Below are 23,126 nucleotides of genomic sequence, written 5' to 3'. Positions count from 1 at the left end.
CAGACCCCAGGAATATTTTGCCTTTTTGTTTTTTTTTTTTGGAGAGACCGCTAGGAAATATCCCAACTTGAACTCTGCATTCGGTGCTGGTGTTAAGGCATGGTATTTTAAAGCCTTTTTGCTGGGTGCAAGCCCAGCCCAGCATCTTTCCCCGAGACCTCGGCCAGCGAGGTGACCTCGCGCTTGTGGCAGACGGAGGTTGCACCCTGAGCTCTGCCGAGGATGGGTGCTGGTTCCCCCTGGGACCTGCAGGGCTGAGCGAGGGGACGGGACCCCCCCACACCCCAGCATCTGCTCCGTCGGTGGTACCTGGAGAGACATCAGATACGGTGGGACCTGCGGGGGGGTCTCTGCCTTGGGATGAGGATGCAGAAGATGGTGCAGAAGAGCCCCCGGCTTCTCCGAGGATGCTCCGAGGGTCCCCAGCACTTCGTGTCGGACATGTCGCAGTGGTGGGCACCGGCCCGTGGCAGGAGGGCGGTTTTCCTGTCCTGCTGCAAATGTTTACAGCATGGGGAGAGTTTTGTTGCATGTGGGAGAACCCTTGGGATGAACGTGTGTCACGCAGAGGTAAGTAATCTCGCCTGTTGGCAGGGCGCATGCAAAATACGCAAAATGCATATTTTATACGCTCATTTTTAACTAAATCTGATATGTACTCCACTTAAATGACCGCTGAGGTACCAAATGCCTGTATGTATCAACATCTCTGTGCTGCATGCACTCAGTAATACCTGCAGCTTCTGTGCGACCTCAGCATTCATGCAAGGAAACGTTGTAAGGTCCAGGAAAACACAGGCCAGCAGTACTCAGGCAGTAAATTTTGCAGGTTTTGTGTTCCTGCAGCTATGCCGTTTCTGTCTGCAGCGACGGCACTTGGGATGTGCTTGTTTTGGGAGTGCTGGAGCGCCGACAGTGCAGACTAGCTACAGAAGAACAGGAAAGAGAACGGCAGAGGAGGAGGGAACGTGACCCAGCACCCCCGTCTCTGCTCCTGAGAGCAGCTCTCCCCTGGGCTCTGTGTTCGCATGAAGGAGGCAGCTGAGATAAGGAGGCAGAGCGCCGCAGCCTTGGCAGCCTGGCCAGACACCAGCGTTTTCCCAAAAAAGCTTTTCTCAGGAGTCCTGCGCCATTCTGCAGCGCTGCTCCTGGTCCCTCTCATTCCTGAGTTCACCGCCACGGCCAAATTTTTCTCCTGGTTTTTCTAGGGGTGTCTGTCAAAACTTATTTAACTGTCAGCATATATAAAATCATACATGTGTAACTACACAAACAGTGGACATTAAATGGCTCTGGATGCTCAGAAGTCCTGCTGTGCACCTGTTTTCCCCGCAGTGAGGAGATGCGCAATCGCCAGCGACCCCGCACCGAGCCGTTCTGAGTGAGGACAGGCTGAGAAATGGCTGGGCTCCTCAAAGTAAGAATGACAAACCCAGCGCTCCCAATAGTCAATTAGTGGCTGAGATATTCTGGAAAGATCAATGACATATTTTGAATTAATCGACAAAAGTTTTACAGAAGCAATAACAATATTCCCTGCAATGCCTAACCTGTGTATCTGCTCTGACTATTGCAAGATATGCATGCGCTATTTATTCAAATAACAACTCTAGTCTTTTTTTCCTAGTATAACAAGGAATAAAACGTATTCAGTATGTGGCGGATCATTGCAATGTGTTGTTTCTGACCTCTTTTACAACTCCTTGCCCGCTGATTGATGGGTGTGGGCTCGAGGTAGGGAACTCTTTGTATTCTCCTTGTCCTGTTTGAAGGCACTTTGTCTTTGTCAGACCTCGTGCAGTGTCTCCTGGTGCCATTTGTGTGACATCGTTTAGCCGCCGATCGAGGGCTCGGGGCTCTCAGTGTTAAATCCCATCATTTTTCCCTTCTCCTGGCAGGAGGAGGGAGCAGAAGGCTGGCAGCTCTTTGGGAGGAAATACAGAAGGAGGAAGAAATTAGGGAGGACATCACGCTGGGGTGATGCTACCACTCTGATGCCATCTCCGTGTCTCTTCCCCCTCCCTCCACGGACCCGGCTTTGCGGCTGGCTCGGGCTCGCTGCCATCAGCGGTGGCCCCGCAGCGTTTTTCCGCGGGGTTTCACCACCGAAGTGCCCCCGTCCCCGCTCGCCTCGCAGCGCCCTGAGCTTTGGCTGCTCTTGTCGTTGTGCTTTCCACAGCGAGGAGGGTAGGAAAGGAAAAAAAAAAAAAAACAGCTGCAAATGCCGGGGGCTCGTTTTCTCAGATGTGAAAGCCTCTTTTCATTAGCGTTTCTATTTCTTTCGTGCGTGTGCTCTGGAAAAAAAAATCTGTGAAAGGGGGGCGATTTTTCCACCGGCTCTCGCATTTGTGAAACCTGCTGCTCAGATCTCTGAGCGCGACGGAGGTTTGCTGCCTGAAAATACTCTATTGGTGATCAGAGGCATCACCGGATTATTTTTTTTTTCATAGTTTCCATTGATAAAGTGCGCGAAGCTGCTTTTCGAAAGGAGGTGCAACCTCGGCTGCTGCTGTCCCCTCTGTCCTCATTGCACGCAGCTGAGGTGCAGCTTAGGGTGTTGTTTTTTTTTAATTTTATTTATTTATTTATTTATTTATTTTTTTTACCAGCTGTAAGGGAGCAGCAAAACCAAACTGGGGCACTCAGAAATTAAGCGAATTCCTCACTGCCTGTTACCGTTACTCACCCGTGGGCAGGGAGCCGAGAGGCGAACACCGATCCAAAACATTTATATTTGCCGGAATCAACCTTTGCACACGGACAGCTTCAAAGGGGTTTCCTTATAGTTATTGCCTAAGGATTGCATGTTGTAAAAAATCACCTGCCCAGCACACCAAGCACGCAGCCAGTGCCACGCATGTGCCCGGCGCATCAGCGGCACGGACGCTGCTGTACCCCAGCCACCGCAGCCACTGTGCCCCACGGATGTGGCACTGCCACTGCGGGCTGATTTTTCTCCTGGAAATGAAGATAAAAAGGGCTTTTCCTAAGCAGTGAGCTGCGGCGAGCATGGCAGAGCCATGTGCTCAGCACCCCCGGGTGCCCCAGGGGCTCAGCGTCCCCGCAGCCAGGGCAGGATCGTCCCTGGCCGTGCCGTTGGGCTCCTCCGCTTGTTATCAGCGGCTGTTTTGCCAGGTGCTCGGCCTTGGGACGTGGCTGTGTCTGCCTTCCTCTCCCCCTGCTGCCTGTTTGCAGGCTCCCGTGGGAGCCGAGCCCCCCCCCGGCCCTGCTCCCCCGGGGGCTCGGTGCGTGCTTTAACCCTTGCTCGCTCCCAGGCGCAGCCGGCGACTCCTTGCCGTGCCCACAGCCCCTTGCTGACCCCATCCTGCCCAAAGCGGGGCCAGGAGACGGCAGCCTGTGCAGCTGAGCAGTGCTTTTACCACTTCTACCAGCCGCTAACACCTTTACGAGGTGCGCAGTAACCTTCCCCCGCCGGCTGCTCCTGACGTTTTCCTCACCAAAGTCATCGACCAGCACTAGCAGGAGGAAGCCCAAAGCACAGAGGTGCTGTCCCGTGGGGGAGCACAGAGAGCCCAGGCGCTCCCAGAGCATCTTTCGAGCCTGGCTGCGTCCCTTTGGTGCCCCAGCCCTGGTGCAGGGGCTCGCCCCGCTCCTCTAAGGCTCCTTGAGACAGGCTCAGCACGTTGCAGGATCTGGCCCAGTCTAATTATCAGCTGCTGCGTCAGGGAAAAAGCTTAAAATCGCGGTCCGTCGCAGGACGGAAACGTACAGGTCCCACCACAAGTCCTCTCTTCAACATCCCTGCCAGGTCACATCCAGGCAGGGCTCAGCACCGGGCGGGGGCTGCTCCGTACCTTTTCCCAGCAGGATTTACTGCCTGTGGATGCGACGCCACAGCCTCCGCCGCAGCCCTGAGGAGAGACGAGGCCGGTCAGGGTCAGCGTGGGGTGCCCCCGACCCCCCATTTTTCTCCCCAAATTCCCTCTCCCGGGATGACCCCGGTGCTTACGGTAGAAGCGGCGGGCGGTGGGCACCACGCTCAGCAGGAGGATCAGGGCGCCGGCGGCCAGCGGGACCCAGACCAGGGGGCTGCAGGCACCTGGAAATAGGGGGGGGGGACGCGGTGTGGTGCTGCCCCTCCGGCTCAGCACGTGGGCACCGTCCTGCCCAGGTGATGGAGCGTGGGGTGGGCAGGGAGAAAAGCAGCTCAGGACCTCGGGGGGGGGGGTGGAGGACAGGATGGGGTGTCCCTTGGGGATGCGTTAAGCCGAAGGCATCGGGGGGAACATAGCCACGGAAACCTTTTTTGTGGCATCCTCGCTGGGGCAGGAATCCACCTGGTGCTGCACCCGGGGGGGGCTGCACACACAGAGGGCACCAGAGATAAATGGGAATCCGTCCTGGCCCTAAACCCCCCTGTAACCCAGGGCATCGCTCCCGAGGACAGCTCAGCCCAGAACCCTCCCCGAGGCGGCCGGAGACGACGCGTTTCTGTACCTCTGCTGCCCGCGGCTTTGCTTTTGGGTTTGCACCGTGAGGGTCTCCTGGTGAGCGGGGCCGGCGTGGACGTGGAAGGCAGAGGCAAAACATCAACTGGGAAAGAGGGAGAAGGGCGTCACTGTCGCACCGAGCACAGCAGCAGGTGGGGCTGGGAACTGTGGCTTTTGAAGCTAAATCCTTTGTGGAGTCACAGAACGGTTTGGGTTGGAAGGGACCCTAAAGCCCACCCGGCTCCAGCCCCCTGCCATGGGCAGGGACACCTCCCACCAGCCCGGGCTGCCCCCAGCCCCATCCAGCCTGGCCTTGGGCACCTCCAAGGCAGAGAAGAGGGAAATTTCCCCGGGCTTCACTTACTGCCAGGCCCAGCCCCACCAGCACGGCCCCGCAGCCAGAAATAAGCACCCATTATTTATTTTAAAGTTCTGCGTTGCTGCCCGTCGGGGGCTAACCCCGTGCTCTTTACCCGTGAGCACAGGGAATGGGATCTCAGCAGCATGGGACGTTTTAAAGGGTCCCTGAATCCTTACCATATTCACGTTGTTGCTCAGAACTGTGTTTATTTCCTAATAAAATTTGGACTTAAAGGGGCTTAAGGGTGATTTATTTTATTGTGGGTACTGAAGGGAAAAAAGAACGAGTCCAGCGGGGTCGGAGTCCTCCCCAGCCACCTGCTGGGGTTTAGTTTTACATCGGAGCGGCCTTGAGCATGCCGAATTTCAGGCATGTTTTTCATGCCTTGCTTTTGGGACATAGATAAGTGCATAGCTGATTAAAAAACAGCTCTCTGTTATCTGAAAGCAGCTTTCCTTCTAGCCAGCAAGGATCCAAAAGGGATTTCTGAGGCAGCTCAGTGAATGAGAGGTGCAGGGCATATGTGTAAAAAGGAGGAAAGGGAAGTTTTAGAGCCAGCAACCTCAGCTGCAGCTTGGTTAAATAAGTTATTTCTGTCCCTAAAAGCCCCCAAGGAAAGGGCTGGAGCCTGCTTTGAACACACGAGTGTTCCTGTGCCACCCCTGCTCCGTGCTGGGGGAAAACTGGGCTGAGGGGAGCTGCTGTGGGACCTGGGCTTTGCCTCAGGCGACCTGCAGACAGATGCTGGGTGGAACAAATCCCAAATAAATCCCTTGTGTGAAGGACAGGCTCGAAACCTGCCACCGGACCCAACCCCAGGGGCGATGTCCCCTGGCTTTGAGCTGCCCTTGTCACCTGCAGAAGGGTACGGAGAGCCAGAGCGTGGACGGACCTGGGAGATGAGCAGGGCACAAACCCAAGCTCTCACCTAAAGTACTGTGGGGGGGGTAGCAAGAAGCAGGGCATGCCAGCACTGGGGGCTGAATGGCTCCCCAGGGAAACCCTAAAACGCTCGGGCCAAGGCAGAGCTCACGGCACGACCACAGCAGTGGTGGCAGAAGGACTGCCCATGCCGCTGCCCTGCAGTGCAGCTGTTTGCTGTCATTTCTGCTTATCCCATTACACATCTCTTCATGAAAACCCCCACAGCCTGAACCTTGTATCCCAAACCTGTAAAAAACCATCTACCACCACACATCCCCTCGTCGCAGCCCACCGCCGGCACCTTTTGGCGCCCCGGGGGCGATGCTCACCCACGCCGAGCCTGGTGCCGCTGCCCAGGATGAGCTCGGAGGACTGGGAGATGGAGCAGTAGTACATGCCCGCGTCCGAGGCGTGCAGCCGGCCGATGTGCAGGCTGTAGGACTGGGAGCTCGTCCCGCGGACGCTGAACTTCTCCTGGCTGACATTGACGCCGTAGGTGCTTTTGCCCAGCGAGTTGGAGAACAGCAGGAACTCGAATTGCTGCCGCCCCTGGTTCCAGCGGTACCAGTACACCCCGGTGTGCTCCTTCTTCGTCTGGCAGAGGATGTCCGTGCTGTTGTTAGTTTGGGCTAAAATACGGTCTGGAGTCTGGGACAAACGTAGATTGGCACAGAAACCTACAGAAAGAGCCAGGAATAGATAGCTGTGTATTTTGTTTTTGTTAGAACTGTAGACTCACCTCGGTTGGAAAAGACCTCCAGGATCACCGAGTCCAACCATCAGCCCGACCTGCCGGGTCCCAGCACCAAACCACGTCCCTCGATGCCACATCCACACTTAAATATCTTGTAAATACCTCCCTCACTTCCCTTCCATGCTAAGAACTCCCTTTGGGGCTCAGTAACACCCGACCAGAGCACATTTGGCAGAAACACCAGTCCGTGCTCCTTCAGAAGCCTTTTTGGGTCCCCAGTTATTTTTTGGCAAAACCAAGATATTTTGGCAAAACCATATACGACTGCATTTTGCCCCATATCCGCTCCTCTAGAGACAGAGCTCAGCGGCAAAGGGAGGGATGGAGGGATGCTTTTAAGGGTGTGCTAGGGCCTGTATTGGTTGGCATTCTCTCATTTTTTGGAATCTACAGATCCTTTTGAGCTCCTTAACATATGTTAAGAAGGTGGTGGAGGTGTGGGATATGTCTCGGCCTCCTCCTAAAAAAAATGCATCTCTAGGAGTGGCAGGAAAACCTCTGGAAGGGATGGGAAAATTAATGTAAAGGTAAAGGCATTTCAAAGTGAGCCCATTTCATTTTCTATTTATTTTCATGAAGACGGCCTCTTGCTCACAGGAGTTTTGTGATCTGGGGAAGGAGAACGGCTCAAGGGTAGCGGAGGGCTTCAAAAGCTTCCATCTGGCATTGCACCGCCTTGTTTGGGCTGAGCAAGTTTTGGGGAACAACTATCTCGGCCGAGCTTTGCCCGGGCAGACGCGAGCGGTGTTTGTGTGTGAGAGAGGAGCGAGGCGGTGCGGCCTTGGGGAGCGACAAAGAAGCGGCGTGCAGCCCTTCGTGTTCAGCAAACATCCCACACAGCTGCAGAGACCGAGCGAAAAACACCCTCGGGAGATAAGGCTGCGCTCTCTTCCCCCGCCAGTTTCCCAGGCGTGCTTTACAGCCATGCAGAAAGAGCCCCCCTTTTCCCCCTTTTTGCCTTAAAATGTCCCCATTCCTTCAAAACCCCGTGGAGACACCTGCACGGAAATCGCTTTGCACCTGCAGCCCCATCCCGGTGCCGGCTCTGGCTGGGAGCAGGGGATGGGGCTGGGTTTGTTCCCCATGCGGGCACAGCTCAGAAACGGCCAAGTTTCCCTTTGCAGGTTGCCCATGCGGGGCACATTCTGATTTTTTGGGGGTTTTCTCTGCAGGGGAGACAGCCAACCTGGTCCGTAATGTGATGCTTTTCTCCCCCAAGTCACTATCTCGTTTTCTTGGTAGTTATTTAATCTTCACCACCCAGCTTCTTGCTGTGACCAACAGGCTCAGGAGGGTATGGGGGGACCCCACCACCGTATGGGGTCAACTGCGTATTCACTATATGTCTGGTACATGTATATATGCTATGCATACACACCGACTATAGCATATGCACATCAACTATAGCACATATACATCAATTATAGCACACACACATCAGCTACATTTTCGCTCCAGCCCCCTGCAATCCACCGGCAAGCACGTTTTTATGCCACCCGAGTTCTTGCGGAGGCCCCTTGGAAACACTCGGGAGGACATCTGCCTGGATGTTCATCACCCTGACACTACCCTGGGGGCTGCTTTACCCAGTTACAGGACATCCATTAGCAAAGTGGGACACCGGGGGGGTCGGCGCCTTCCCACTGAATGCCTGCACTGAGGGGGTGCAGTAAAACCAAGCCCTGCGGTGTCTACACCACTAAACATGGCATTATAAATCATTGAGTGGGGAGGCGATAACCTTCTGTAGCTCCATCCTAAGCCTGGATATTTAAGTTCCCCTAACCCAGAGGCATCTCTCTTACCTGGGAGCTGCAGGCAGAGCCAAAGCCAGAGCCACAGCCACACCATGGTGGCGATGCCCAACGGCCCCAGCGGCTGGGGGATCCTGGGGGACCCCACGCTCCGGGAGGGACCCTCTGGATCCCGCTCTCCTGGTGGGATGGAGGTGACGGTGGCGGCGTGGCTGGCTGTCCCCCGGCTGCGCGCAGATGCCACCGGTGACGTCTGGCGAGGAGCGGAGGCTTCTTCCGTGCCCAGCCCCAAAATCAGGTGTGCGTCAGGCCCCCTGCACCGCACGGGGCTGCCTTGCAGCGTCCTCGGGGAGAGAAAACCCCGAAGCCACTCCGGGCTGGCTTTTTCATTATTTCTTCGTATTTCCCCACGTGGCTTTTCCTTCTCTTTCCAAACCTAGCCCCTAGCAATTAAAGCGTAGCAAGCTAATTTGGAGGGCTTGGCATTAAAAACAAAAGAAGGAAGCAATGAGCTCGGGCTGGTTTCTCCTCTCTTAAAACCAAATAGCTTTCAAAAGGAGAAGACGCAATTTGAGGCGTGCGGCCCTTTTCTTCAGCAGAAGGCAGCAAAATCGGCGGCAGCCGCGGGCGCTGACAAGCAGCGGGTGAGAAGCCATCCTTCTGCAGGAGGCGTTTTGTCCCGGCCCTGGAAAATGCCGAGAGCACCCCTAGCTCTCCATGAAGCACACGCAAGAGGCATCGCAGAAAGCTTTGAAGCCGACAGCATGAAACCTCAAACAAAGGCTGTTTGTTGGCGGCTGACAAACCGCAAAAGTAAGGAAATTCTGCTCGGGCTCCCCACCTGGCCCCGAGCTTCGACACCGAGCGTCTCATACGCAGAAATATTTAAGTCATAAGTGAAATACCAGCGTTGCTTCGAAAGGCCCTGGGTACTGCGAGGTTTGAAGCACGCGGGGTTTGGGATCTGGACGGTGAAACACGTGGTGTGAAATTGCAGGGGAGAAGGGGTGGGTGGGTGGCACAAGCCTTCGATATTTCCATGTTCGGGAAAAAAACAACACGTGTCGTTTGGTGTAATTTTCTTCACTCTCTTCGCCGGGGTTCCCTTTCGGTTTCTGCCCCCTCGCACCCCCACTCGTGCTGCTTGCAGAGCCCCTGGGGTAGCTCCGGGGGTTCCCCTGCTCCCGGGGGTCTCACATAGGGGCACGGGGACCCCCCCAAGCGCTTTGAGCTGGCCGACGAACAGGAAAAAATGATTTTGCTCAGTGCAGTTTTGTCTTTGAATTTTTCACCAGATTTTTCTTCGCTGCTCTGACACTCTCCCCCCACCCCCTCCACCCCACCGCCGCTGTTCGATACGATTTCCTGCTCGGAGCGGGCTGCTCTAACCACCCCAAGGCTTGCGGCGAAGGGCTCAGCTGGTAAAATGTAGGGTTGGCTGAATCATCCCCTAACTCCTTCCCGGCAGGAGCAATCCGGAGGTCATTTCGGTGCTTTCAGGCTCGCTTCTGCGCTTTTAAGTGGTCGTTTTCGGTGCTGAGCCCTTGGCGCAGGGTGCTGCTGCCAGCAGGGCAGAGCTGTGCTTGCTGCAGCCCCTGCTCCAGCCACGGCTTCTGCTTGAAGGCATCGACCGGTGCCTTCACCTGGGTGGAGGTGGTGGGACAGCAAGGGGGGGCACCCGGAGGTTGGGGGAGGTTTTGGGGTGGCGGTAGCGGGTTTGGGGTGGCCCCGAGCTGAAGTGACCCCAGCTCAAAGCTGCAAATGAAGGGAAGGGAGAGCAAGGGGCTGGCGGGGAGAGGAGAGGGAGCTGCAGTGCGATAATTTAGATGAGGCAGAGAGATTTTTATTACATTTCCAGGGGGTGATGACGTGCAATATTCTCATTAAAGCTGCAGTGAAACCAAAGGGGTAGCCTCAGATGGGGCCGACTCCCCTCATCACTGCCTGCTCTGTTTTCCCCTTATTTCATATCACTCCCATAACTGGCTGTGGGGACTTCTTTTTACCAAGGGGCTTCCTTTAAGAAATGCCCCTGCGGGTGACATTTTCCCTCTAGCCCCACGGTAAAGCTGGTGAGCTGCTGTTTGGGGCTGCTGCAATAGCTACGTCCCCCCCATCTCACCATTCTCACTGCTGAAACCCGGACCAAAGTGCTCTCAGAGGTGGCTTTTGTCACCCGTACAGCCTTGGGCATGTGGCACGTCTCGCTGAGCAGCAAACGCTGCCACGAGGCTGGTGGCCCGGGCTTGCCTAAGCAGCTACTTGGTTTGGGAGGGTTCCCCAGGACATTAGGGCAGCTTTACAGACCCTTCCCCCTGCAGCGCTTTAACCTAGATGTCTCCAATGGAAAGAGAAAGGAATATTTGCAATGTGAAAGCTTAACGAATGTGTTGGAATAATATCTTTTTTTTTTTTTTTCCCCCAAAAAAATGCCGTTTAGCTATTTACAGACAGCCGAGCAGTTCTCAGGTCCGGGTGCTGCTCCTACACACAGGTGCTGGCAGTGGGATGCCCGTGTCTCCCAGTCCATCGCTAACAAACGCCCAAGCACTGTGGGAGCGCGCTGGTGGCCAGCTGCTGTTTGTCCCATCCCCACATTGTTTGGGGCTGCCGTCCTGGGAAGAAAATAGAGGAGGGAGAAAGTTTGTGATTTGAACTGGTCCGGTACCACAACAAGATGTGTCGGTGACCTTGCCAGGGTACAGCGGCTCCCGTGGGACCGCAGTCACGAGCGGTTGGCTCATGGCTGGGGCAAGATGGGGGGGGGGATTTTGAATTTTTGTGCATTTGTGTAATTTGGCTGTACAGTTCCTAGCGGGATTTAATTCTTAAGTTTCTGAAATGAAAGACATTCATCCCAGTCCTCTGCCCAGCCACCTCCCTGCCCTGTCTCGGCGCTCTCCCTTCAGACCTGCTCCTTGCCCATCCCCTCTGCTTCTTCTCAGAGCGCAGCCTCTGCACCTCACGCTGCCAGCACTAATTCCCTGCTCCTTTGCCAGCTGCGTTACATTTTTTTACTATTTCCCCCTACGATTTTTTTTTTCTTTCCAGCAAATCGTTTGCTTTTGAGGGGTAGGAGCAAAGCATCAAGAAAGAAGAAAGGGGTCTGCAGATGAGAAGCAGGACCCAGCAGGATTTCCAGCGCTGTTAAAACCCCATTTTGCAGCAGAGGCATGGGCCAGGCTGGGCTGTAAGGGATGAGAGGATCCAGCGCATGCTGCCTGCTGGGCTCAGTCTGCGGGGAGGGTTGGATCCAGGGGGCTGAGCTGTCCTGGAGCTCCTTAGTAGCCACAAATGCAAACCTTTGCCATACGGTAAAGAAAAAGACATACTCTCCCTTTATTCCAGCCTACAAAGGGTGGCTTTTGGGACTGGGGAGGGTTGCTCAGTCTTGGGCCTGGTCAAACACGGCTCTGAAAGTGAGAATGGAGTTACTGGAAATACAGGCTAGCAGGCTGGTGGGGCCCCCCGTGGAAACTCCCCAGGGCTCAGGTAGCAGCAGGTGAGCATTTTTTTTTTAATGAGTTTATTCCAGTGAAAGGTGCAGCTTCTGGAGTATGTCAGGAGGGGGATAAGCAGCGGTGACAATGACAGCGCCTTCGCTCCGGAGGACGAGCAATACCCTTCTCTGTGCAACGGCAGAAAATAAAACGAAGCGGGTCGAGTTTGCTGCACGGCTCCGAGCTGCGGTGTGGTTTGCGAGGCAGGGCTGGGGGTTTGCTCGCCTCTGCAGGTGCAGCCCTACAGCTGCCGCTCAGCCGCCGCGATGGCAGGGTTCAGCCTCCTGTCACGGTGTGGGGCACGGGCTGCGCCCCCCAGGTGCGTGCCGGTGTGCAGGAGGCCGGCTGGTGCTGTGGCAATGCTGCCTTTCGAGTCCAGAAGCCAAAACGGATGTGAAATGTGAGTCGGGTGAATTCTCCTACCGTCTCGCCTCCCTGTGCAAGCAGATTTGGGCTCGAGGAGGCTGTGGGGTCACTTTGTGTTACAGGTTCAGGTGTGAGCAGCGGGGAGGGGGGGGGCCCAGGTGTGAACCCCCGGCAGGTTCTGCCAGAAGCATGCAGAAAGCAAGCAGGCCCTGAGGGGAATTTTGGGGGTGCTGGTGCTCAGGCAGCAGTGAGCGCCTCTAGATCTCCCTCTTGAGGTCACTCGGTGCGAGCAGAAATTACCGTGAGCGTGCGGTGACTGATCCTGCCCCCCTCAAAAAAACAACGAGCAGAGCACGTGCTGCCCTGTGATTTCAGCCACCCTTATCGCTGCAGGGGAGGATAAGGGAAGGCAAAGAAAGCGTCCTTGGGAAGATAGCGCAGAGATGCAGCACCTGAGGGAGGGAGAGCCACCGAGGAAGTAAACAGAGGCGTTTTCAGCCCCAAACAACGACCTGCCATGCCTATAAAAAGCCACCGGGTCCGAGACCCCACAAACACCTTGACCTTAAAGGTGCTGAATCCACCGGAGCTCTGCGGCATCCGTCGTCTCCAGGTCCCCGGGACTCGCAGCGCGTCCAGCCGAGGATTGGTGAGATCTTATTATCGGGGTCCTACGCCTCTGCTCCGCTTCACCCGTCCCCCGGGAGCGGGTGGGTCGCGGCGGCCGCCCGCGAGGCCGCGGCTACCTGTCCCCGCTGTCCCCTTCCCTTGGCGTCCCCGGGCGAGCGGCGAGGGGCTTTTCGGAGGGGCGGCTCGCGGGGTCGGGTGGGACGCGGGTGCTGGTGTTATGGTAGCTTGGCTGTGAGACGGAGCCGTTTCTCAGCTCGCCCCCCCTTTCCCTTCTCGCTATGATGACCGATATCGTTAGCAACTGGAAGCTGGAGCAGTTTGTGCTCCAGAAGTGTCTCCCCCCAGTGTGGTCCCCGGGGGCCTTCCAGGGCCCGGAGGCGTACCAGCAGTTGTGTCAGCAGTGGGAGAGCTGGTCCGAGGAGACCAAAAAGCCCAAACCCACCAACAAGTGCAAGAAAAGAGCGGCCTTGCAGGGTTTGCTGATGGTGGGCAGGGAGTTGTCTAAGCTGCTTAAAGAGGCTCTTGAGAGCGTGCAGACGCTGGAGCAGGCCAAGGGCGAGCTCAAGATGCAGGTGGACAACCTGCGGGCGGAGGTGCAGGGCTTGTGCGGGGACTCGCTGAGGAGCGCGGTGGAGATAACCCGGCTGGAGAACAAGCTGGGCTACGAGAAGCTGAAGACGGAGGAGCTGGAGAAGGAGGTGGGCAAGTGGATCGGGGAGACGCACGACGCTCAAAGCGCGGTGCGGGCCGTCCTGCAGGACGTGCAGCGGGACCGGGGCACCGGCCCCGATCACAAGGTGTGCCACGCCAAGATCCAGGAGCTGCAGGCCGAGCTGGGGGTGTCGCGGGGCATTGTGGCCGCCATTCAGGGCAAGAGGAGCCGGTTCGGGAACGGGGAGGGGGACGACTCCCTGGACCCGCACCCCCCCCACTACGACTATGAGGATGACGTGTGGGGGGCTAACGGCCCCACCAGGCCATCCCCATACGCTCCCCTGCGGGAGGAGATGTGCCAGCTGCAGGGCTCTGAGGCTGAGGCTGCTAAAATTAAAAAGAGCCCCCCCGAGGAGCCGGCCAGCCATGGCCCGCTGCAGGCCATCGACACCAACAGGGCCGTGCTCTGGTTCACCCCCGAGCAGCTCAAGACGGTGGGGAAGATGTTGGGGCCGCTGACAAAGGAGACGGCTGTCAACTGGCTGTCGCGGGCCCAGAGGCTGCCCAGGTGCCAGAGCGGCAACGCCGTCAGTGACCTGATAGACGTGGTGAGAAAATGCATGAAACCCGACGATTTCGCGGCCCTGCCAGGGGACGTGCAGATGGGCAACGTCCAGGACATCGGGGATGTCCAGTCAGCCGTGCTGAAGGTGTTTTTCCCCGAGGTCAACCCCTTGGTGCTGTTCCACCAGGAGAAGCAGAACCCCGAGGAGCGGCCCGACGCCTACGTCAACCGTAAGAAGATGCTCTACCAGATGGCCGGCCTGCCCGGCTCGAAGGACTCCCCCCTCGATTTTGACAGGCCCGAATTCAAGGAGCCGCTGGTGGTGGGGCTGACCCCACCCCTGCGGGTGATCGCGGGTGGGGACGCGGCGAGGAAGCCGCTGTCGGAGCTAGAGCAGATCCTGACCCAGAATTTCGAGCTGCAAAAGCAGGCGTTCCCGGGGTACATGCTGGGGGGGAAGAAGGGAAAAACCTCAGCCATGTCCTTCCAAAACGCGGGGGTGAGGAAAATGCAAGGGGACAACAGGAAAGATCCTGATGGCAAGAATGGCTTGGGGAAGGAAAACCAGCAAGGGCCGAGGTTTCAGAAGTCCAACCCTTGGCGGGCTGAGCTGAGGAAGCGCTTGATCAAATACGAGAAGCAGGAGGACATTGACGGCTTGCCAGACGCCGAGCTTTTCCGAAAGCTGGCGCTGCACGAGGCCAAGAAGCACAGCAGCTCCAACCCCATCGACCCGGGGTCTAAGGCTCAGCAATAGGGCTGCCAGGCACCTGCATCGCCCCTTTTTTTGGCACCGATTAAGACCGATTTGTGGGGGCGCCTGATAGTTGATATAACTATTGGGGGAGGGGTGCTTGGACAAGTGATGTTAATTGATACTGGTGCCTCTTATTCAATTCTGAATATGACCCCTGGCGAAAGCGGGCTCTTCCAAACATGTGAAATTATTGAAATAACTGGGCCAAATGGCCAAAAATCCTCAGTGCCCTTCACAGGGCCAGTACCCTTTGAAATTGGAACTGCCAAGGGGTCTGAAAAATTTGGGAAAATGGAAATGAATGGAAAGCCAGGAATTTTGGCCATCTCCACACTTACAAAGATGGGGGTGGTGGTGGACCTGGCAAACCAAAAACTATTACACTGCCCCCAAAGCGATGCACCGGTCATCCCGGCGAGCCACAGGGTCATGTCGGTCAAAGCTCCCGAGCTCCTGATCCACCCCGAATGGGAGCCCCGAGTGAAACGGGTGACGGAGCAGTTCCCACAGGTCTGGGCAAAGAACAAGCTGGACTGTGGGCAGATCGACACCATAGTGGTGATAAAAGGGCCAGACCCCCCTCCTCAGCAGCAGCCCCAGTACCCGGCTGAGGCTGAGGAGGGCCTGTGGGACACGGTCAAAACCCTGCTAGAGCAGGGGGTGCTGGTGGAGCAGCAGAGCACCAGCAATGCCCCGGTGTGGCCCCTGAGGAAGGCTGACGGGAAAACCTGGAGGCTGACGGTCAACTACAGTGCCCTCAACCAGGTTACCCCTCTGAGGACGTCCGTGGTGGCCAAATACCCCGATGTCATGGCAGCCATCTCGCGGGGATCCGAGTGGTTCTCAGTGCTCAGCCTGACCAGTGCGTCCTTCGCTATCCCCTTGCACCCCGAGTCCTGGCACAAGTTTGCCTTCACCCTCCGGGGACGGCAGTTCACCTTTGCAAGAGTCCCCCCGGGGTTTCACAACACCCCCACCATTTGCCACATGCAAGTGACGAGGATGTGGGAGAAGCTCAGCCACAAGGAGAGCGTGCTGTCCTGTGCTGGCGACATCCTCATCCACACCCGGACCAAGGAGGAGAACCTGGAGGTCCTGGCAGAGGTGCTGGAGGCCATCCAGAAGACAGGGTTCAGGGTCAGCCCAACAAAGGCCCAGCTGTGCTGGAAGGAGGTGTCATATTTAGGGGTGACTCTGGGAGAGGAAGGGCGCTCGCTGGAGAAGCAGCGGGTTGAGTTGATACAGAAAGTGTCGGCACCGGCCGACATCGCCACCCTACGGTCCTTTTTGGCTCTTGTGAGGTTCTCCCGGGAGTTCGTTGAGGGCTATGCAGAGAAAGCTGCTCCGCTCTGCAAGCTCCTCAAGAAGGACACCCCGTGGGAGTGGGGTCCAGAGCAGGATGAGGCAGTTAAAATCTTAAAGGAGAGTGTGGCGCGAGCCCCCATGCTGGCACGGCCCCGTGGGGACAGACCCTACGTGCTGCAGCTGGCCAGCGTGGGGATGGGGCTGCGGGCCACCCTTGGCCAACACCATGGTGCCCACCTCCAGCCCATCGCCCATGCCTCGCGGCTCTTGACACCAGCTGAGCAGCAATTCACCGCATACGAGAGGGAGGTTTTGGCCTTGATCTGGGCCCTACAGCACTGGGAGTATCTGGTGGGGTCGGCCCCGGTGCTGCTGAGGACCTCTGGTGCCCCAGTGAGGTACCTCTTGTCAGGGAAGGAGGGGAACGGTCCCACGCGCTGCCCCAGGATGGCCAACTGGGTGCTGGCATTGCCCAACAAAGACACCCCCGGGGAGGCCCATGAGCCCTCAGCTGGCTCCTACGGGGTGGTCATCAGTGGTGACAAGGATGGGGAGGAGGTGGAGGAGCCGAAGCCACAGAGGGCACCCCTATTTGAGAGCAGCATCAGCCTGGCAGAGGCCAAGGACAGAGGCTATGCGGTGTGGTTCGTAGACGGGTCCAACTACCACGAGGAAGGGGTGCCCTACACCGGCTACGCCGCCGTCAACCGGGGCACCGGGGAGGTGGTCAAGGGGAAGTGCCTGCCGCACTCCATCCAGGCCGCCGAGCTGGTGGCCGTGACGGTCGCCCTCGAAAACACGCCGGCAGACCAGCCGCTGGCCATATTTTCTGACTCGGGCTGGGTGGTGAGGGCGGCCCTGGAGTGGTTGCCGCTCTGGAGGGAGAGGGACATGCAGTCTGCCGATGGCAAGCCCGTCACCTATGCCAAAAAGCTGCTGTACCTCGCCAAGCTGGCGGAGCAGAGAGCACACCCGGCCCAGATAATTAAGGTCAAGGCCCACAAGAAGGGGACGGAGGAGGCCAAGTGGAACAAGGAGGCGGATGCCAAAGCCAAACAAGGGGCTAAGGAAGGGCAGATGTGGAAGGCCAGCAAGATCTTGGAGAATGGCCCCTTGTTGGTGGCTGCAGGCAGGAACAGGGAGAGCGTGGACCTGCTGGGCTTGCAGGCGCAAGACCCGAGCGTCCGGGAGCTAGCACAGGGCAGGGAGTACAAAGGGTGCAAGGTCTGGAAGGACGTCTCAGGGCTGGTCCTGGCTCGGAGAGAGGGGGCAGACTTCCCGGTATGGGTGGTGCCTGAGCTTGTCCGGACAGAGCTGGTGGCCCTGGCTCATGAGCAGGGGCATTTGGGGACAGATAAGACCTTGGCGAGGCTGCAGGGTGCAGGGTGGTGGCCTGACATGAGAGAGGATGTGGAGAGGTACGTCAGCAACTGCCTCACCTGTGCGGCCAACAATCCCGATGCGAAAACAGCAAAAGCCCTGCTGGGCCACCAGAGGATTTCTGGGCCGTGGAGCAAGTTGCAGATGGAGTTTATCGGCCCTTTGCCCCAAACGGCCCAAGGGAACAAGTATTGCCTGGTGATCAGCGATAACTTCACCAAGTGGGTGGAAGCGTTTCCGGCTCGAAACAACACAGCCAGCGCGACTGCCAAGATCCTGGTAGAGCACGTCTTCTCACGATGGGGCGTCCCAAAGGAGATCGACTCAGACCACGGCCAACGCTTCGTCGGGGAAGTCTCGAAAGGGGTGTGCCAGGCCTTGGGCATTAAGCAAAAGCTTCACATCACGGGGCATTTCCAGAAGCCCGGCTCGATGGAGGGGCCCAACCAAACACTGAAGACTGCGCTGCGGAAGCTTGTAAACCAGCAAAGGAAGGACTGGGATCAGAAACTCCCCTTGGTCCTGATGGCGTTGCGGGGGCTGTGGCATCTCATGCGCCTTCTCCCCCAAAACTGCCTCTTGCAAGAGACCCGAAGCTGCTGGAGCACTGGTGGCAAAGAGGGGAGCCTCCAGACGAGCTGCAGCCCCGCGTGCTGACAGACAGGTGGGTTCAGGACATGCTGAGGACGGTGTCGGCTACGTACCACCAGCTCGCCTTGGTGCAGGAGGCCAACATCCACAAGATGGATAAGCAGCTGGGAGCGCTGCTGCGCCCCATGGAGTGGAACACTGGGGACCTGGTAACGTATCGGGGGGTTAGAGAGAAGAACCAGGTGCTGGGACCCCAGTGGATGGGGCCGGTTAGGGTTGTGAACAAGGCCAGCCCCTCCATGTACCAGGTAGAAATCAGAAAGGGGGCGAAAAGGCAGGAAAAATGGTTCCACTCTTCACAATTAAAAGCATGGAAGGGAAATTAACGGGGCTGGAGAGCCCGCTTTGCTTATGTTTTGCAGATGAAGGAAAATGGAAGGCGATTGTGACCAGCGGGAAGGGCGAACTTCGCGGCATCACCAGCCCTGTTTGTGCTGCGGGGAAAATGCTTTCAAATTTGTGGTTGCAGGATTTGCTTTGATTTCTGGTATGTTTATAGCGCTGAGCATGCAACACGCCCAACCAACACACCAGCACCTCCAAGAACAAGTCAGTCATTCCCACTTAGCAAGACACCCCGACAAATGGGCCGCAGTCCAGCACAGGGTTAGACGATACACAAAAATTGGCACGGATTGGCCCTGGTCTCAAGCTCACGTAAAATATACGGGAAGCATGGGATTAAATTCTAACAAAGGCTTAAATTTGTCAACAGTAGTTATGCACGGGGCTGAGGTGTATTTGGAAAATGAATGGAGCTGGGATAGCACAAGCAGGCTTCCGCAGCTGCTGGGGAAGGTGGGCCAAGAAATAAAAGTAGGGTGCAGGGTAGTTAATGGTTCCACTCATCAGCGGGTAACTCAAATCTCCGTAACTGAAGTAAAAACCAAGAAGAGTCAGAAAAAAAACTGTGCCATGGAAAAATTGGATTGTTGGTGCAACTTTACTCTAGTTCAGCCAGTATTTGTGGTCTGTCTCTGGGCCCAAAACAGCGTGGGACTGTCATTTAAATTTAAGATTAGCACTACGATGCATTCATTTGCTGCCCTTAAGGTCCTGAGGTGCCATTTTTTGGCCTGGCGTGCAGCCCAATACGCTGAAGTGGGGAACCAAGTAAAATTGGAAATTAGATATTCTCAAGCAAGTATAACTGACCCGAGGAAAATTAATGGCACCACTGTGACTATCTCTGCCCCTAATGGCCGTAAGTGGGCCGTGTTATTAAATTGCCCCCGTGAGAGCAAAATACTCAATAGATCTGAATTAAAGGCAGAGGCCTCGTGGTATAGCCAGGATTATGGATACTGCCCACACCCGCTCATAAACCTCCAGGTGTGGTGTCAAGGAAACCTGAGCGTAGAAATGTCTCCCGAGCTTGGAGGAAAGTGGTTGATAGGAGGCCCTGAAGGATTTCAGAAAGAGTTCCCCATCTTTGCTGTCCAGCGTCCCTTTGTTTCAAAAATAGGCCCGTACGTAGTCAAGCAAAATCACATCCAAGAGCTATTGACCAGCCCCGTCCGGTCATTGAAGAAGGTGGTGCTGTCCCTGTCTACGGTTAATATTTCTTCCGTCAGACCGCACTGCACCCCCTTCCTGTCCACCCTCTACACTGGCTGGCTCGCGTGGCTTCACAGCCGCTCCATCCAGGGGGCCCGGGCCAGGAGAGACCTTCTGGCCACGGCGCTGGGAGGAGGAGGCGCCGGGCTAGGAGTGCTCAACAGCATGAACGTTGAGGTCCTGGCCAACAAGCTGGAGGCCGTCACGTCAGGCGTGCAGGGCCTCCTCAGACCCCTGAACTCATCCCTGGCCAGCCTGGGGATGGGGCAGTGGCTTGTGTCGGAGGTGTTGCCCACTTGGGAAAAAATAAGTGAGAAAGACCACCAGGTGCTGTTGCAGGCGCTGGGAATCGAACAAAATAACGTCTCCCTTGCTCTGAGTTGCATCCAGGCCCAGACGTGGGTGCAGAGTGTCGTTGCAGGTATCCTGAGGGACGGCGACAACGGCGTCCTCCCCACCGAGGTCCGAAAGATCGTGTGGGACGCGGCCACGGACAAGGAGCGGCAGCTCCAAGCCTGGTGGAGGCTGGTGAACTTCACCCACGACCAAGTCCTCAATGCAGTCATCGCCTACGTCCTGACCGTGGCGGAGGCCCGCATCGAAAAGGTCTACCCCATCGTGGCCCTGGGGATTAACACTAACGGGTCCGTGGTCTACCCACTGGACCACCGCATGTGGGCGAGAGTGTCAGACAAAAAGTGGCAGTCAGTAGATTTGGAAGCCTGCATTTTGGAGCGGGGGCTGGGATTCATTTGCGAAGATGACGCCCTTAAGGCAAGCGATGTTTGCTTTGATACCAGCGAGGGGGTGTGCCACTTTGAGATCAACCCGCAGAGCAATAATAAAACCGTGTTAGTTTATGTAGGGAAAGGGTGCGTGTGTTTTAGAACGATGTGTAAATACGTGCAAATTAATGACATTTACAATCAGACCGTATTCAATGATTCAAATATGTGTGCTTGCAATGTAGCTATCATTAGAGGCTGTGATTTTGTGTATAAGCCGCCCGTGTTCACTAGCCAATTGCTAATCAGAAACTATACCCTGTATCGTAGTATAACCCCAACCCCGATCGGTATGGATTTGTCGCTAGTTAGAGAAATGTTAGAGCATGCAAATTTACAGCAGCTTTTAGAAAATGCTAAGGCAGAAGCTAAAAAAATCCTAATAACTGTACACCACGATGGCAATGTCATAAAGCAGGTAATAGAGCGGATTAAGAGGGTGGGAGAGCACCACTGGTGGGAAATATTCTTTGGCTGGTCCCCCACCGCCACCGGCATCTTCAACACGCTCCTGCATCCCGTTGTGATCATCCTGCTCATGCAAGCCTGCGTGTGCCTTGCCATGGTGGCCACTTGTTACTGGATAAGGCAGGTGAGGCTCTGCATTGACAGCCAGCTGAACCAACTGGGGCTGGCCAAGCGCCTCCTACCATAGTCAAGGGCAAGACTGGGTTGGCCTCTGTGTTTGCCACCAAGAAGAACCCTTAGCTCCGCTGTTGGCTGCAACCCAGTAGGCGTTGAGCGGTGGGGACACACGCCATACCAGACCTTGATGTGAGGGGTGGCCTCCTCTGTTATAAGAGGGCCTCCCAGGAGCGGCGGGCAGGCCAAGCTGCCTGCGGCTGGCTTGAATCACAGAATGGTTGAGGTTGGAAGGGACCTCTTGAGATGATCTGGTCCAACCCCCCTGCTCAAGCGGGGTCACCCAGAGCAGATCGCCTAGGACTGTGTCCAGTTGGGTTTTGACTATTTCTGTAGATGGAGCCTCCGCAACCTCTCTGGGCAACCTGTTCCAGTGCTTGATTACCCTCCCAGTAAAAAAGTAAGAGTTAGCTTAAGAAACTTATCTTTGAATGTCCCAGCTCCAAACGCTAATGAGAAGAAGCTGCTCTTGTGTGGTTTAAGACTCCTTAAGCAGAGAAGAAGAGGTTAGGGAAAGCCAAGGACAGTGTCTTTGGAAGGAAATGGAAGGAAATGTAATGCCTGAGTGCAGAAAAGCAGCCACGGAAGATGGCAGAAGTGTTACCAGCCTCAGAGACTTGGAAAAGTGATAAAAGCCGAGCAGAACAAAAGACCCTTGGACTCAAAGGAGCTGAATCCACACGGACCTTTGCAGCGACCAGCTCTGGATTCCCAAGACTCCCAGGACGTCTGGCCAACGGATTGGTGAGATTTTGTGTTTGGAGCCTGGACATCACCGCTTTGCTTTGCTTAGCTTAGTTTTGCTTTGCTTAGTAGTGCACGTACCCAATAAAATTGTTTGTTAGAGGACCAACTGTCTGTCCAGTCTCTGCTTGTTCACTACCCAGGTTTATAACTTTAGCTGCACCGGTAAAGAGAAATTCTGGTAAAAACAAAAGATGTGCTTTATTTTTCCACATTACCAGGCCAAAATGACTCCTTTGCTTTTTGTCTGCAGCATATTCACTGAAACACAAGAATTTTTTCCTTGAAGGGCACTGAGCTAGCATTACAGCTCACATCCACACAAGCACAGTGCCCCCTTCGTTCTGCCTCTCCTGGCCTGCAACCCCTGCCTCTGAATTAGAAAAAAGCCTTCAAATATATAGGGGGGAGGGGGCTCAGGTTACTTTAAAACACTGGGAATTCAAAAAACAAAAATACATCACCCACCTCATTTCCAGCCCGTGTGTCCAATGTCACCTCGGAGGTGCTGCTTTCCCTGAGGATGGGGTGCACTGTGCAGACAAAAAGCCCTTTGCAATCCAGACTGAAAGCAAAAGATTAAAAAACTGCCCTTTAAGCCAACAGGCAACTGCTGGGCTGGGCATGGTCACATACATCCCCTGCTGGTTTTGTCCCTGTGCTCTGGAGCAGAGGGGGATATATGTAGATCACACAGGTTCTGAAGGTCAGCAGAGACTTTCCAGCCTGCGTGCCTGCCCCGTGAAAACCAACCAAACAAAAACAACAACAAAAAACATTCAATAGATCTTGGAATTATTATTATTTTCCCTTCTGAAGCCCTGAGGACTGTCAGGGCTGATGAGGTTCATTTAGTAGCTCCTCGAGCAGGGCCAGGCAGAAGCTGGCAGATTTCTGTCCGTCTGCCAGAGCTGCTTTCCCAAGCCCACCAGCAGCATTTGGACCAGTGTCGCTCTCCTGCGCCAACTTTGCCTCTCAGACTCGTGGCTCAGCCACGGCTCTCCTTTTCCCACCCTTTCCTTTCTCTCACCCATCTTTTCCACCTGTACATTTTATCCTCTTCCTTCACCGTGTGCTTTCTACCTTCCCTAATGCCAGCCAGACACTAGCCCCCAATATTTTACAACCTATAAAGTTACTGCAGAGGTGACCCAGGGTAACAGAGCAGTAAGAAGGGAGGAGAAAGCCCCAGGGACAGAGCGACACAACCAGACAGCGATGTACCGCAGCGTGCTGCACCCTGGCTGGACACCATTTATCGGGTACTGGCAGTATTGCCTTCTTCTGTGGGCTTGATGGAAGAAATCAATTTTAGGAGGTGGAATAGTGGGAATCAGGATTCAGAG

General features: G+C 55.9%; 2 protein-coding genes across 2 annotated transcripts; one reads left to right on the top strand and one right to left on the bottom strand.

The window, feature by feature from the left end:
* Nucleotides 1–1,971: 1,971 nt before the first annotated feature.
* On the bottom strand, nucleotides 1,972–8,673 carry CD8B (CD8 subunit beta). Its single transcript, XM_048081118.2, has 5 exons — nucleotides 8,296–8,673; nucleotides 6,066–6,413; nucleotides 4,459–4,554; nucleotides 3,971–4,060; nucleotides 1,972–3,872 (listed from the first exon to the last, which is right to left on the bottom strand). Exons 1-5 carry the CDS (start codon nucleotides 8,339–8,341, stop codon nucleotides 3,832–3,834), a joined length of 621 nt encoding a protein of 206 aa, XP_047937075.2. The 5' UTR covers nucleotides 8,342–8,673; the 3' UTR covers nucleotides 1,972–3,831.
* Nucleotides 8,674–12,582: 3,909 nt separating this feature from the next.
* On the top strand, nucleotides 12,583–21,885 carry LOC125185016 (uncharacterized). Its single transcript, XM_048080979.2, has 2 exons — nucleotides 12,583–12,759; nucleotides 18,415–21,885. The coding sequence occupies exon 2, from the start codon at nucleotides 18,425–18,427 to the stop codon at nucleotides 21,047–21,049; it is 2,625 nt and encodes an 874-aa protein (XP_047936936.2). The 5' UTR covers nucleotides 12,583–12,759; nucleotides 18,415–18,424; the 3' UTR covers nucleotides 21,050–21,885.
* Nucleotides 21,886–23,126: the final 1,241 nt, after the last annotated feature.

Source organism: Anser cygnoides, chromosome 4 (genome assembly GCF_040182565.1).
Source record: "Anser cygnoides isolate HZ-2024a breed goose chromosome 4, Taihu_goose_T2T_genome, whole genome shotgun sequence".
Classification (NCBI taxonomy): Eukaryota; Metazoa; Chordata; class Aves; order Anseriformes; family Anatidae; genus Anser; species Anser cygnoides.
The sequence above is the reverse complement of the archived record's forward strand: the minus strand, read 5'-3'. Positions and strand labels throughout refer to the sequence as shown.

Excerpts from the sequence above, each read along its gene's own strand:
- CD8B (XM_048081118.2), bottom strand. The coding sequence starts at position 8,341 with ATGGTGTGGCTGTGGCTCTGGCTTTGGCTCTGCCTGCAGCTCCCAG. Across the intron at positions 6,414-8,295 it reads GCTCTGCCTGCAGCTCCCAG|GTTTCTGTGCCAATCTACGT; the intron begins GTAAGAGAGATG and ends CTCTTTCTGTAG. Across the intron at positions 4,555-6,065 it reads CGGCACCAGGCTCGGCGTGG|TTGATGTTTTGCCTCTGCCT; the intron begins GTGAGCATCGCC and ends CCTCTTTCCCAG.
- LOC125185016 (XM_048080979.2), top strand. The coding sequence starts at position 18,425 with ATGGAAGGCGATTGTGACCAGCGGGAAGGGCGAACTTCGCGGCATCAC.